The sequence below is a fragment of the Dunckerocampus dactyliophorus genome, chromosome 16, assembly GCF_027744805.1.
Source record: "Dunckerocampus dactyliophorus isolate RoL2022-P2 chromosome 16, RoL_Ddac_1.1, whole genome shotgun sequence".
NCBI classification, from domain to species: Eukaryota; Metazoa; Chordata; class Actinopteri; order Syngnathiformes; family Syngnathidae; genus Dunckerocampus; species Dunckerocampus dactyliophorus.
Genome location: NC_072834.1, coordinates 19,242,157 through 19,256,948, shown reverse-complemented (window position 1 = coordinate 19,256,948; position 14,792 = coordinate 19,242,157). Strand labels below are relative to the sequence as shown.

The 14,792-nt window shown below is 40.2% G+C and overlaps 1 protein-coding gene across 1 annotated transcript in view; it reads right to left on the bottom strand.

Moving 5' to 3' along the window:
- Nucleotides 1–376: 376 nt before the first annotated feature.
- Nucleotides 377–14,792, bottom strand: part of tecta (tectorin alpha) — a 77,406-nt gene continuing 62,990 nt past the window's right edge. The window contains exons 22-32 of the mRNA XM_054755789.1: nucleotides 12,143–12,523; nucleotides 10,443–10,729; nucleotides 9,437–9,717; nucleotides 9,232–9,342; nucleotides 8,371–8,573; nucleotides 8,073–8,236; nucleotides 3,724–3,972; nucleotides 3,503–3,665; nucleotides 3,342–3,429; nucleotides 1,511–1,630; nucleotides 377–1,429 (exon numbers count right to left, since the gene is read on the bottom strand). Of these exons, the coding sequence (XP_054611764.1) occupies nucleotides 1,347–1,429; nucleotides 1,511–1,630; nucleotides 3,342–3,429; nucleotides 3,503–3,665; nucleotides 3,724–3,972; nucleotides 8,073–8,236; nucleotides 8,371–8,573; nucleotides 9,232–9,342; nucleotides 9,437–9,717; nucleotides 10,443–10,729; nucleotides 12,143–12,523 (2,130 nt within the window). The 3' untranslated portion in view covers nucleotides 377–1,346. The remainder of the gene's footprint in view (nucleotides 1,430–1,510; nucleotides 1,631–3,341; nucleotides 3,430–3,502; nucleotides 3,666–3,723; nucleotides 3,973–8,072; nucleotides 8,237–8,370; nucleotides 8,574–9,231; nucleotides 9,343–9,436; nucleotides 9,718–10,442; nucleotides 10,730–12,142; nucleotides 12,524–14,792) is intronic.

Below are 14,792 nucleotides of genomic sequence, written 5' to 3'. Positions count from 1 at the left end.
AAGATAAGATAATAAAAGTTTTTTTTGGTAATATCATGACGTTAAACTCATGAAGTTACACCTTTGTTCTCGTAAAATTACTTATTTTGGTCTCGGTCAAATGAAAACAAACTCTCAAACTTTCCCCCATTATATTACAACGTTGTTGTCGTAAGAGTGCGACTTTTATTGTAACATTATGACCTTAATTATGTTTTTTCATAAAATTCCGACTTTATTTTCGTAGAATAACGTCATTTTCTCGAAAAATGAAAATTCAGACTTCATCTTGTAGGATTACAACTTTATTGTCATAACATTATGACCATTTTTTGTAATATTATGACTTTACTTCCATAAAGTCAAAACATTTTTTCCCCCAGTAATGGCACCAGTTCTTCTTCTTTTTTACTCATATATTACTTTTAAAAATGTGACATTTTCCTCGTAAGTTTTCCACCATTATTTCCAGAATATTTCAACATTATTCCGCTAAATCCATGACTTTGTTTTTATGGGTGTTTTTTTGTGTGTTCCTTTTCAGTGTTGCCCCAATACTGCTTTGCGTCACATGACACTACACCTGACACTACATTTATACATTAAAAGTCTTGATTGAGAAATACACATTGTGAGAACTTGATGAATGAATGATAATCATAACTCGACTCACTGGCTATTTGCTTTCTACATTTTCCATGTCGAAAGCCTGTGACCTTTCAAAATAAAACACAAGCATGGTTGAAGAAGAGCGCTTTACGGGGAACAGAACGGAGATGCAGGTCAAATGTTGTCACACGGCGTGTTTAGGCAACACAAGGAGCGACGCGTGACGGAATCTGACTGGGACATGTGACTAAAGATGACCCTAAACACAAATTGCACGTTAGTGACTCACTGCTGCCTCCTGAGGTACAATGCGGTATTACAGGACCCTCACACACAGAAATATGCATTTAAAAGGACATATATTATGTTTTTACAGTATTTCTTTTAAAAAGAGGACATTGTTTTGTCACTAAAGTAGTATAGGAGCAGCCAAAACATTAGGCACACCTGTACAATCAAAAATATTGGGAACACAGTGAAGAAAGCACGATAATAATCATTTTGCAGTGAGTGTAGAGTGTGCAGCTGTACCTAATGAAGTGTCCACTGATAGTCACAGGCGCTACAGAGACCTCTGGGCCCTGAAGAATGTCTTTTCTATAACGCCCTCTAGTGGCTTTGAGGAAAACACACTGCCGGTGGACGTGTTGAATAAAAGTTGCACCGTTATTTCGGGGCTTGACGAAAAGCGACTTACTTGCGTGAAAAAAATCGTCATTGTGCATCTTCCAGTCCTTGCGTTGGGTTGCAGTTGTGCGTCAGCGGAGAGCAGAAAGCAGACGGGCGAGCACAGCGGCGCTCGGCAGGAGTGCAGGTGCGATTCTGCAGCTGCAGCTCACCGCTGCAAAAAAAAAAAAAAAAAGAAATGATGACGGAAAATACTCTGCATTTTTGTGGTAATGTATTTATTTGTAGCTCTTACTCCGACAGCTCCTCCTGTCCGGTTGCAGCATCCCAGTCACACAGCTGCACACTGGACCGGTCGTCTTACTGGTGCACATTTGCTCACAGCCGCCGTTGTCCTCCTCGCACCAGTCTGACTCTGCGGGAGGAAGCATCGAGAGAAAATGACAGACGCAAATAGACTATACGGACAAAAGCACTGGGAAACATTCCTGCACATTAATACAACATTTTGCATTTTTAGTTTTAATATTACAGTTGTATTCTTGTAAAACACTGATTGTTTTTTCTCATAATATTGCAACTTTTTTTCAGCAAAGTGAGGACTTTTTGTGTTACGACTTTATTTTTTTTTTTCATTTTTCCTCAAAATATTCCAATGTTTTTTGTTTTTTTTTGGTAAAGTTATTACTTTTTTTAGTCTGGTAATATTTTGAGTTTTTTCCTTATATTTCAGCTTCTTTCACTAAAGGTATGATTATTACGGCTTTATTCTTGTAAAATTATGACTGGAATATTAAGAGCATAGTCTGGTCATATTTGGACTTTTTTTCTCAAAATATTCCAACAAAAAATATACTATTATTTTTTTAGTCTAGTAATATTTAGACTATTTTCCCCTCATAATATTTCAGCTTTTCAGCAAAGGCATGTTTTTTTTTTTTTGCAATGTTGGTCTGTTGATATTTTGACTTTTTCTTCTCGTAATAATCCAACGTTTTTGTTTTAAAGTGAAGTTATGACTTTTTTAGTTTGGTAATATTTGGCCTTTTTTCCTTCAAATTTAGTAATATTTAGACTTTTTTCTCAGAATATTCACATTTTTTTCTGTAAGGTTATGACTTTTTTAGTCTTGTAATATTTAGACTGTTCTTTCTCATAATATTACAACTTTGCCATAAAATTACATCTTTTTTCATAATATTATGGCTTTGTTCTTGTAAAATGTTGACTTTTTTTGGTCTGAATATTACAACTGTAGTCTAATATTTAGATTTTTTTCCTCATAATATTCTATCTTATATTTTTTTTAGTATATTACTTTTTTAGTTTGGTAATATTTAGACATTTTTCCACTCATTATTACAACTTTGTCATAAAGTTTCAGCTTTTTTCATATTATTAAGACTTTGTTGTATTGTAAAATTATTACTTTTTTTAATTAAAATTATTATTACGGAATATTATGACTTTCATCTAATAATTTTTTGAAAATTATATATTTCTAACTTTTTTAGTCTGGTAATATTTAGACTTTTTGCTGCACAATATTACAACTTTTACTTTTACTTTTACTATTACTGCATTTTTGCATTATTTCTCAGAATAATCGGACTCTATTTGCTGAAAATTAATTAACTTTTTAAAAGAAATATGACTTTTTCTTGTGATCTTATGACTAAACAAATACTGTAACTTTATTATTGTAAAATTACCACTTTTTTCTCCTAAAAACACAATTGTATTCTTGTGATATTGCTGCTTTTTTTTTCTCCTCCTCAAATATTGTTGTAAGATGACTACGTTTTGTGACTTTTTTGGGGCGTTTGTATAAGGGTTGCTTGGTCTCTCCAATGTAGGGGTAATTGCACTTGTCACTGCACTGAACTGCATAAAACAGCACTGCTGAGTTTACTTCAGGGTATTTTTCAGTGCAGTGTCATTCTTTAATATATCATATATAAAATGAAAGCTAATACATTTGCTGTCATTACAAAGGCGCTCCAAATGTGTCACATTGCAAGTGTTTTGTGCACAGCCCCCCCACTGATGTTCCATTGGTATTAGGTCTGGGTTCATTCCAAAACAGGAACTTTCTTACATCTATTTGATGTCTAGTATGTTCTTACCTCGTCTTCTAATAGGTCCGACACTCAGTATGTGCTCTTTTAGTAGCGTTGCGTCTTTCGAGTACATCCTCCTCTTCGGTGGACAGTTCTGGGCATCACAACACAAACTTGAGCACACTTCTCAGGACGAGGACTTGGAGGAGAGCGTGTGGCGTGCTCACCACTTTGCAGGCGTTCTTGTCAGCGTCGCAGAGCGAAACGTCGCAATGGAGGTGTACCTCGTCGTAATCACCGATGAACTTGAAGACGGTGACGTGGAAGCGGCAGGTGAGCGACATGCCGTTCTCCGCCATGCCGATGGTGTTGTCCTTCACGTTGGGGCACCTTTTCCCAAAGAGGACGATAAGGAGGTTGAAGCTTTAAAAACGGTGAAAGGTTTTACCCTCGCTCGATGATGACGTAGCGGAGTCGGTCGCTGCTGTTGCGCGAGGGCGTGGCCCAGCACGTGTTCACCACCAGGTGGAGCTGGTTTTCGTCGGCCCCCTCCACAAAGACGCCGACGTAGAGGATGTCCCGCGTGCTCAGCACCACCTCCCCCTCCCTGTAGGGATGGCGGTACGCTGAGTTCTTGTAGAGCGCCATCTTGGTGATGAAGTTCCCGCCCTGGGTTGGGAGGGTGAGGTTGATCACACTGTTGGAAGGCGGGAAAAAGGGAAATGCTGACTGCCCAATGAAATGTATATATTTTTAAATATAAGGGTTACATAAAAGTAAAAAAATGACATACAGTGCTTTTTCTCGTTAAAAAAAACCACTACTTGTACAGTGGCATGAAAAAGTTTGGGCCCCCCTGATAATTTTCAAGATTTCCTTTATAAATCACTGGTTGTTCGGATCAGCAATTTCAGTTAAATACATCATAGAGCAGACAAACACTGATATATGAGAAGTGAAAGGAAGTTTATAGGATTTACAGAACGTGTGCAATAATTATTTAAACAAAAGTAGGCAGGTGCATAACTTTTGACACCCTTGTTTTATTGATTTCAATACCTTTAGCACCAATTATTGGAACACAAAATTTGTTTGGTAAGCTCATTGACCCTTGACCTACATACATAGGTGAAGCCAATCATGAGAAAGGGTATTTAAGGTGGCCAATTGCAAGTTGTTCTCCTCTTTGCATCTTCTCTGAAGAGTGGCAACATGGTAGCCTCAAAACAACTGTCAAACGGCCTGAATGCAAAGATTGTTCAACGTCATGGTTTAGGGGAAGGATACAAAAAGCTAGCCCAGAGATTTCAGCTGTCGTTTTCCACTGTGAGGAACATAGTGAGGAAATGGAAGACCACAGGCGCAGTTCTAGTAAAGGTCTGGGGTGGCAGGACCAAAAAAATCTCAGAAAAGAAGAGGCGAAGAATGGCGAGAACAGTCAAGCTCGACCCACAGACCAGCTCCAAAGACCTACAACATGATCTTGCTGCAGATGGTGTCACTGTGCATCGTTCAACTATTCAGTGCACTTTGCACAAGGGGATGCTGTATGGGAGAGTAATGCGGAAGAAGCCTTTTCTGCACACATGCCACAAACAGAATCGCTTGAAGTACTGTATGCTAAAGCACATTTGGACAAGCCAGCTTCATTTTGGAATAAAGTGCTGTGCACTGATGACATTAAAATGGAGTTATTTGGGCTTAACAAGGGGCGGTATCCATGGCGGATGAAGAACACAGCATTCCAAGACAAACACTTGCGACCCACAGTAAAAAATGGTGGTGGTTCCATCATGCTGTGGGGCTGCGTGGCCCGTGCAGGTACTGGCAATCTCGTTAAAGTTGAAGGTCGCATGGATTCCAGTCAGCAGATTCTTGCGAACAGTGTTCAAGAATAGGTTGAAGTTGCGCCAGGGCTGGATACTTCAACAAGACAATGACCCTAAACACTGCTCAAATTCTACTAAGGCATTCATGCAGAGGAACAAGTACAACGTTCTGGAATGGCCATCTCAGTCCCCAGACCTGAATATTATTAAAAATCTGTGGTGTGATGTAAAGCGGCTTGTCCATGCTCGGGAACCATCAAACCTGACAGAACTGGAGATGTTTCGTAAAGAATCAGAATCCAGACCCCCACTGGAAGCTATAGGAAGCGTTATTTCTGCAAAAGGAGGATCGACTAAATATTGATGTATTTTTTCTGTTGGGGTGCCCAAAGTTATGCACCTGCCTACTTTTGTTTAAATAATTATTGCACACTTTCTGTAAATCCTATAAACTTCCTTTCACTTCTCATATATCAGTGTTTGTCTGCTATATGATATGTTTAGCTGAAATTGCTGATCCGAACAACCAGTGATTTATAATGGGCAATCTTGAAAATGATCAGGGGTGCCCAAACTTTTTCATGCCACTGTATGTTTGGATTTGGATTTTTTTTGTCACAATATACAGCAACATCTTTACCAATGTTACCAGAATAAAGCTGTAAATGTTACATGACAAGTTGAAAAACGTCTGTTTTCACACTCGTAAAATCACCTATTTGTTTATTAGAAAGTCTTTTACAAGGAAAAAGTTGTCATATTACAACGATAAAGTCCAAATTATGACGTCTAATAACATACAATAATAAGTGCATGCTTGTAAAAACTCATAATATCACGAGGAAAGAGAAAACTTTTTCCTGTCATATTACAACTTTATTCACGTATTTGATTATTATTCCAATTATGTATTTATTTATTAGTTTATTATTTATATTATGAGGAAAGAATATAATAGTCCATCTTTTTAAAAAAAATAAAGTTCTAACTTTTTTTTTTGCAGAATATTACAACTTTAGGTAATATTTTCACCTTTTTCCCTGACAATATTACAACTTTATTGTCATTAAATGGCATCTTTTTTCCATAATATTACAGCTTTGCTCTTGTAAAATTATGACTATTTGTCTCAGAAAAAAGAAAATATAACATCAAAGAAATGTGTACATTTACACGTTTTTCTTGTGATATTAAGACTTTTCCAAAAATGTTGAAATGTTTATTATGGTATCCTTAACACTGCTTTTTTACTACATTTTTTAAATAAAGTTTGTTTTTTTTTGCAAAATTACAACTTTACTGTTATAAAATAACACATTTTTTCATAATAGTACAGCTTTGTTCTTATAAAATGATGACTTTTTCTTCAGAAAAAATAAAATATAAGATAAAGGAACTATGAATTTATTCTGTGGAAATTTGCACTTTTTTCTTGTGATATGACTTTTCCAAAAAATTACTTAATTATGGTAAAATTACCACTTTAATTAAATGTAATTTAAAGTTAGAACTTTTTCTTGCAGAATATTCCAACTTTATTGTCATATAATTACGTATTTTTTGTCCATAATATTAAGGCTCTTGTAAAATTATTACCTTTTCCATCAAAAAAAGAAAATATAAGATAAAAGAAATATGTCTTTATTCGGTGTAAATTTGCACTTATTATGACTCCACCCCCACCCCCCCCCCCCAAAAAAAAAAAAAAAAAATCATTACAACTTTCTGATGGTAAAATTCCCATATTTTTTAAAATTATATAAACATTTGTCATTACAACTTTATTCTTGGAGAATTTATTCTTTTTGCCCCTCCTCCATTATTATTATTATTTATTCCCATAAACAATAAAATTGTAACTTTAATCCCTGAAAATTACCACTACAATAGATTTTTTTTTGGGGGGGGGGGGTGTTATAGTTAGGGATGCTCTGATTTTATGCTGCCGATTCGGATACCGATCATCCATGCGTGAAATCAAAAAATAGGTAATTGCTAATAAAATGAGTAATTAATGAATGCATACTCATGTGAGAGTTGAAGACGCGTCCAGAGGTGTCCGGTTCGTCTCAGTAAATATAGCGCCACAATAGTCCTGATTGGCTAAGGGAGAACCCGCCCATTGCATTCTGCGTTCTGATTGGCTGTAAACCATTGTCAATCAATCTCCTTCGTGCAGGACTGCTTGTTTCCTGTTAGCTAGCTGCTAGCAATCATACACGCTGAATGAAGGCAGAAGTTACGCGGCTGTAGGGGGCCTGGAATACGATAAATGAATCTTCGAATCATGGAGGAAGACGAGGAGGAGCGTGTTTTAACAAGGATACAGCCTCACGGCGCCAGGGCAAGCCACGATCAGAGGAGTGAATACATGTGAGTCTCTTCATTTCTTGTGTCCAATCTCGTAAATTGATCATCAAATTCAAACGAAATCTGAACTTTGAGAGTTTAAACAAGAGAGAAATGTGATCAAATGTTAACGCCTGTATGAGAATGGTGTGTAAGGTGTATGGCGAGGGGTTTTATAGCCTTAAAACATGTATAATAATTATACAAAAATGTAGTTGGCTACTTCGCGGATTTCACTTATTGCGGGCTATTTTGGGAACCTATCCCCAGCGATAAACCAGGGAACGCTGTATTAGCTTAGCCTTTCGACTGTCACGCACATACTGAATGGGTGAGTGTTGTCCACATGGCTGCGTTAGCTGCCGTTTGACTGGTTTTTCATGGAAATAGGCTGATATTGATCGGTGGCTGATTGATCAGAGCATCCCTAGTATTAGTACAACTGTTTTCTCATAAAACTAAAATGTTTCCTTTGTAATGAGGACTTTATTCCCTGAAAATGACTACATTTTTCTAGTGAAATTATAGTTGTTTCGTAAGAGTATGGGTTCTTTGTCGTGAAATTATGCCTTTTCAGTAAAAGCATGATTTTTTGAAAATATATTTGACAGCTGCTGACCTGAGTATAGGTTTGAGGACCGTCTCCAGCGAGATCTTCAGGTCCAGCTCGTAAGCGCAGGCAAACTCCACGTTGATGGTTTTGTCTCGCGTGATGATGTTCCCCGTGTTGTTGACGCTCTCGATCCACACCGTGTTTTTGTACATGATGTGTGTGCCGTTGGACTGTCGGGACAAACGCAAGCACAGGCGATATTGTATTGTAATACCACATTCAGCCTCAAGGGGCAACAGTGAGTCGCTCAAGTTTGTTTCCGCCGTCGTTGGGATAAAAGTGGACGTCGTTGAAGTTCCCTGACCTGCACGATGGAACCGCAGTGTCCTTTGGTGTTGTTGATGTGGAAGGAGATGTAGTCCTCGCCCTCCATGGCGGCGCAGTGCTCGTCGTTGATCCTGACGTCTCCGCGCTCGAAGCCCAGCTGGAAGAGCTTGCACTTGGAGATGGACACTTCCATCTGGGCGTGCTTGCAGCTCACCTCCGCCTGTATGATGTCATCGTCGCCTGACGAGACACACACACACACACACATGCACACATACCACCTGTTGAAGCAGTGGAGGCACAGATGCAGAGTGCACTACTTGGCTGCAACCAGCAGAGGCGCTGTTGTTTCGGCTTCAACGAGCTTGCTGAGCTCCAGCCACGCTATGGCACATCTCATCCAAGCAGCATTATTTCTCAACACAATAAACACCGGTATGGAAATAGGAGTTAAGAACATGCAGTTGATTTTTTAAAAATATATTTAAAACTAATTATTTGGTATTTAAAACAAATTAATCAACAACACTATTAATTTGAGATTAAAAACATTAAACATTTACATGCTAAGAATTAATAATAATAATAATAATTGATACATACAATAAATAATAATAATATAAAAAAAGAAAATTGGAGTGAGATACCCATACCATATTATAATTTAATACTAGAATATATATAAAATACAAATACGATAAGAAAAATGCCTAAAAAAGGAAGGAACTTGAGATATATATAAATAAATATAATACAATATAATATAATATATAATCACATAATAATTAGAATATTCATAAAATAAAATAAAAAAACAATAAATACAAATAAAACTTTGAGAATGCAAATAGAATAAATATTAAAATGTATATACTTAAATGTACTAGTAATTGCTCACCTTCAGGGCTGGTGGGTAATTCAGGACATCCGCACAGGTCGCCTCCATCCTCCTGCTCACAGGTGAAGTTTGTACAGGTCTCTGTTGCACAGGGGTCGTAAATCCATTCTGCTAAAGACATTGGTGCACACACAACGTTAGCTGCCACACACACACGCACGCACACACACTGTTGTGTTATGATGTTGCCTGCCGGCGGCCTTACAGCAGTTTTCCTGAGTGATCCACTGGGTGGTGAGGGTGCCCATGGAGCGGCAGGCCTCGGCGTAGGCGGCCAGCGATCCGCACACCTGAGGCCTGCGCTGGTTGTAGCAGCCATCCAGGTAGCAGGACTGGTAGAAAGGCCTGGGGTCCAGCAGGCCGTGGCACGGCTGGAAGAAGCCCTTCAGCTCGGTCAGCTTCAGGCAAGCGTCCTCACGCTGCAGCGCCTGCACCGCAGTGTTGGTACACGACTGGGCCAGGGACACGTATTGGGTCACATCGCACCTACGGGGACGTAGGATTGTGTCATGTTTAAAAAAAAAAAAGACACATTATTGCTTCCAAGCTTTCTCCAGATGGAAAACCATAGAAAGCCACTACATAAAGGGGCCACTTCATTAGGTACACCTGCACAATCTATCAAAAATGAGGCGTTTTCAAAAATAAAAATATGCACTTTTGATGACAGTATTAATTTAACAATATATTTTAAATGTGCTTGTAGTTTGCAGTGGTCTTGACTCGGAGAGGGTATTCCACACTTTTCCGAGCAAGAACCATGGACTTCGACTTGGAGATGCTGATTCACATCCCGGTCGCTTCACACTTGCCTGCGAACCGATCCAGTGAGAGTTGCAGGTCACAGCTTCATGAAGCCAGCAGGACCACATCATCTGCAAAATGCAGAGACCTAATCCTGCAGCCACTTTGTCCATAAAAGTAATGAACAGAATCTGTGACAAACGACGGCTCTCGCTGGAAACGGGTCCGGCTTATTGTCGGCAATGCTAACCAAACTCTGTCATACAGGGAACTGAATAAGGTGGTTTTGGTACCCCATAATCCCGGAGTACTCCCCACAGAATTCCTCAAGGAACACGGTGGACTGATTGGGCAAACTCTCATGAAGCCACCATGTTGTTTACCACGGTGTGTTTTGGCCAATCACCACCAGGTAGCGCCATAGAAAGACCAGTCCACACCCCAACATGAACATGCTCCTCCCTTACCTGTTTTGCATGCCGTTGGTCTTCCAGCTCTGGGCCAGCTCCAGAGCGCTGGCGGCCGCCTTTCCCGTGGAGGTGATGTAGTCGTCGGCTGGGACGCCGTTGAAGTTGCCGCACAGGCCGCACAGCTTGTCCTGCATCCGCTGGCCCATGGTGATGCTGAGCGTGTTGAAGCGGTTGTAGCGCACCTGGATGTCCTGCGGTGAGTCGATGTCCACGAAGCCCTCGGACGTGGACAGCCGGGTCATCAGGCCGGTGACGAACGGCACAGATACCGGCGTGCCGTTCACCTGCGGGCGACCAGGAAATATGATATAGGAAACATCATACAACCACAATATCTGTCTAATACCAACTAAAACTGGTTTATTTTCTCAAATAGTGGCCGGTGATGTTTACATTTACTAAGGTGTTTAGGAGGAGGAGGAATCCTTTATTTGGACAAATACATTCATACTGTAGAAAACTAGCATATACTGTATTTTGTGGCATTTTCCCCACAAATAAATAAGCATACTTCTTGAGAATAACATAAATTACAATGTACAGTAGACAAACAATAAAAGTAATAATACTACATCACACTTATATAGTGTTTTTCTAGGTATTCAAAAGCGCTGAAATCCTAATAATAATATATTACGGTAAATAAATAAAATAAAAAATACAATTTAGAATGATGAATAAAGAATTCACACCATTGTTTAGATATTTATGTTAATAAATATAAGACAGAAAAAAGCTGTAACACTGCAAAAATAATGTTGCATTTAAAAAAAAAAAGTATTATTTAAAAAGAAAAAGTAGTAATATTCCGCAAATAAAATTAGGCAAATAAAATTAGGCAAATAAAATTTGGCAAATAAATATAAAAATAAATAGAAATTGCAAAAATAATACTTACATTATGAATACATTCGTAATTATTTTTGGTGAAATAAAAGCAGTAATACAGCAAAAATAATATAGATTTTTTTTTTAAAAAGTAGTAATATTGTAGTTTTATTTTATTTTTTTCAGAAACAGCCCTAAGACTAGGCAATAAATATTATGCAAATACAAATTCCAAAAATAATACTTATAATATGAATAAATTCTTAATTATTTTTGGAAAAATACTATTGCAAAAATAACGTTTTTTAACTAAAAGTGGTCAATTGTAGTTGTTTTTGGAGAAAGTAATAATATTATGCAAATAAATAAAATTGTTAAATAAAAATTATGAAAAACAATTTTTCTACACATTGTGACAAAGCAGCAAAATGGCACAAAAACAAAGGAAAAGTGGTAATGATGTAGTTTGTTAGAAAAAGCGGTAATATTACACAAATAAAATGATGCAAATAAATACATTTTTAGACCAGTTTACAGTATTGTGATAGTCCACCAGTACACCTATGTACACCTATCATGACACATGGTGGCATTACTACAGCCCCCCCCCCCCCCCCCCCCCCAGTGGCGTTGTTCCAGGACCTCTTTATTTCCTGAAAAGGACGTGTTTATTTGAGGTTGAGATGCTTATTTGTTCAAGTGGACGAGGTATTTTATGACTGATATCATTATTATCATAAAGGCTACTACTACAGCCACGAATAATAATAATAATAATAATTGAGGCCGAGCAATTAATGGAGGTATGGCGTCTAGTAGAGTGGAGCCACTATTTGAGGAAATACGGTAATGGCGGTCATCGAGTCTACCTTGATGGTGTTTCCAGAGATGAGTATGTTCTCCTCGTTGATGTAGAGGTAGACATGGGAGATGGTGGTGAGGTTGGGCGTGCTGCCCTTGTCGAACTTGGCGATGAGCTGGAAGGAAAGGTCGGGCAGCTTGTGGCAGTTGGTGGACAGGACGAAGGAGCACGAGGCCGCCAGGCGCAGGGATGCCCCATCAAACGTCTTGAACACGCCGCCGCCCGACGCGATGCACTGGCCGGAGCGCCGGGCGAAGCAGCCGCGCACGCCATGGCGCAGGACACATTCCTCGTCCGCCTTGCAGCGCCGCGGGTCGCACTGGATCAGGTTGCGACCGATGCACCGGCAGCGCTTGGAGCAGTCGGTGTTCCAGAACAGCTGTTTGGGCTAAAACGGAAACAGACCTCTATTAGCATTAGCATATCAATACAGTGTTCCCTTGTTTATCGCGGGGGATAGGTTCCCAAAATAGCCCGCAATAAGTGAAATCCGCCTGTGAAGTGAAATCTTCTTTTCCTCTCGGCTTTTCCCTTCAGGGGTCGCCACAGCGAATCAATTGCCTCCATCTAACCCTGTCTTCTGCATCCTCTTCTCTCACACCAACTACCTTCATGTCCTCTTTCACTACATCCATAAACCTCCTCTTTGGTCTTCCTCTAGGCCTCCTGCCTGGCAGTTCCAAACTCAGCATCCTTCTACCGATATATTCCCTGTCTCTCCTCTGGACATGTCCAAACCATCTCAGTCTGGCCTCTCTGACTTTATCTCCAAAACCTCTAACATGTGCTGTCCCTCTGATGCACTCATTCCTGATCCTATCCTTCCTGGTCACTCCCAGAGAGAACCTCAGCATCTTCATCTCTGCTACCTCCAGCTGTGTCTCCTGTCTTTTCCTCATTGACACTGTCTCTAGACCAAACAACATCGCTGGTCTCACCACAGTTTTGTACACCTTTCCTTTCATTTTAGCTGAAACTCTTCTATCACACATCACACCTGACACTTTTCTCCACCCGTACCATCCTGCCTGTTCACGCTTCTTCACCTCTTTTCCACACTCTCCATTGCTCTGGACTGTTGACCCTAAGTACTTAAAATCCTCCACCTTCTTGATCTCTTGTCCCTGTAAGCTCACTCTTCCACTTGGGTCCCTCTCATTCACACACATGTACTCTCTTACTGCGCTAACCTTCATTCCTCTCCTTTCCAGGGCAAACCTCCACCTCTCTAGCTTCTCCTCCACCTGTTCCCTGCTCTCACTGCAGATCACAATGTCATCTGCAAACATCATAGTCCATGGAGATTCCTGTCTAACTTCGTCTGTCAGTCTGTCCATCACCATAGCGAACAAGAAGGGGCTCAGAGCTGATCCCTCATGCAGTCCCACCTCCACCTTGAACTCCTCTGTCACACCTACAGCACACCTCACCACTGTCTTCCAGTCCTCATACATGTCCTGCACCGCTCTAACATACTTCTCTGCCACTCCAGACTTCCTCATACAATACCACAGTTCCTCTCTGGGCACCCTGTCATAAGCTTTCTCCAGATCTACAAAAACACAATACAGCTCCATCTGGCCTTCTATGTATTCTCTATCAACATCCTCAAAGCAAATACTGCCTCTGTAGTACTCTTTCTTTGGCATGAAACCATACTGCTGCTCACAAATGCTCACTTCTGCCCTTAGTCTAGCTTCAACTACTCTTTCCCATAACTTCATTGTATGGCTCATCAGCTTTATTCCTCTGTAGCTGCCACAGCTCTGCACATCTCCCTTGTTCTTAAAAATCGGGCACCAGCACACTTCTCCATTCCTCAGGCATCTTTTCATGATCTAAGATCCCGTTGAACAACCCAGTGAGAAACTCTACTGCCACCTCTCCTAGACACTTCCAAACCTCGACAGGTATATCATCAGTACCGACGGCCTTTCCACTCTTCATCCTCTTCAATGCCCTCCTCAATTCATCCTGACTAATCTTTGCTACTTCCTGGTCCACAAAAGTCACCTCTTCTAGTCTTTGTTCTCTCTCATTTTCACGTTCATCAGCTCTTCAAAGTACTTGTTCCATCTTCCCATCACACTACTGGCACTTGTCAATAGACTTCCATCCCTGTCCTTAATCACCCTAACCTGCTGCACGTCCTTCCCATCTCTGTCTCTCTGTCTTGCCAACCTGTATAGATCAGTCTCTCCCTCCTTACTATCCAACCTAGCATACAAGTCATCATAAGCCCCTTGTTTGGCCTATGCTACCTCTACTTTCACCTTACGCTGCATCTCCCTGTACTCCTGTCTACTCTCCTCAGTCCTCTGTGTCACACTTCTTCTTAGCTAACCTCTTTCTCTGTACGTATACACTCCTGTACCTCCTCATTCCACCACTAAGTCTCCTTGTCTACTTTCCTTCCAGATGATACACCGAGCACTCTCCTACCTGTCTCCCTGATCACATTAGCTGTTGTTGTCCAGTCATCTGGAAGCACCTCCTGACCACTCAGAGCCTGTCTTAACTCCTTCCTAAAAGTCATGCGACACTCTTCCTTTTTCAGCTTCCACCATTTCGTCCTCTGCTCTGTCTTTGTCCTCTTCATCTTCCTCACCACCAGAGTCATCCCGCACACCACCATCCTATGCTGTTTGGCTACACTA